General features: G+C 47.3%; 1 protein-coding gene across 1 annotated transcript in view; it reads right to left on the reverse strand.

Annotated features, from left to right (window-relative positions):
- Positions 1-214: 214 nt before the first annotated feature.
- N6AMT2 (N-6 adenine-specific DNA methyltransferase 2 (putative)) overlaps positions 215-751 on the reverse strand; it is a 17,528-nt gene continuing 16,991 nt past the window's right edge. The window contains exon 4 of the mRNA XM_006894099.1: positions 215-351. Coding sequence (XP_006894161.1) covers positions 215-351 — 137 coding nt within the window. The remainder of the gene's footprint in view (positions 352-751) is intronic.

Raw genomic sequence — 751 nt, forward strand, 5'->3', positions numbered from 1 at the left:
TCTGGACCAGCTGTAGGAAGTCTCTTCCCAGTTGAGGGTTGTGTTTCATATATGTCACAGGATTAGACGAGCTCTAAGTCCATGGATTCCTGTTACCAGACAAACTCCGTGCTCGAGGGACACCCTCAATAAAAGACCAGTAATGAGATGGCGGGATGTTTATTTTGGAAATCATACCAGTGGGTTATGACTGTTCACTGACAAAGAGAATACACTAGGTTTCCCGGTCAAGGGCAGAATCATAATTCACATAACAGCGGAACTCGTTTGCCAGATTTCGGGTGTGTCTTGGAATGAACTTGCACATCTTCACACCAAGTAGCTCTGCTGCTGCCTCTTCCATGATGGCACCTGAGGAGAAGCAGCAAGTGAGCCCAAGATGGAAACGGCAGCATGAAGGGGCTGGGAGGCAAGGTGAGATACACACACCCACCCACACCCACATCCACACCCAGCCTCCGCCACCGGCATGCGCACGGGCACGCACACACACGCACAGGGCCCACCACTGGCACCGGTCGACCAAGAAGGTTAGGGGCAAGGCTGGTTCTTATTACTATTTTCTGCCTTCTCAAATATCTTTGCAAGCTACCCAATTATATTTTTCTTCCATTTGGTGTGTGATATTTGATTTTTCTACTGCTGTAAAGAGAAAACATTTAGAAATATGGCCCAAAAGGTTGCTAAAGAGACACTGTAACTTAAGGACCCTGTTTCTTTCTCTTGAGCCTCAGGGATAAATTATGTTGTT

This window comes from Elephantulus edwardii, unplaced genomic scaffold (genome assembly GCF_000299155.1).
Source record: "Elephantulus edwardii isolate Elephantulus edwardi_28Jun2011 unplaced genomic scaffold, EleEdw1.0 scaffold00135, whole genome shotgun sequence".
Classification (NCBI taxonomy): domain Eukaryota; kingdom Metazoa; phylum Chordata; class Mammalia; order Macroscelidea; family Macroscelididae; genus Elephantulus; species Elephantulus edwardii.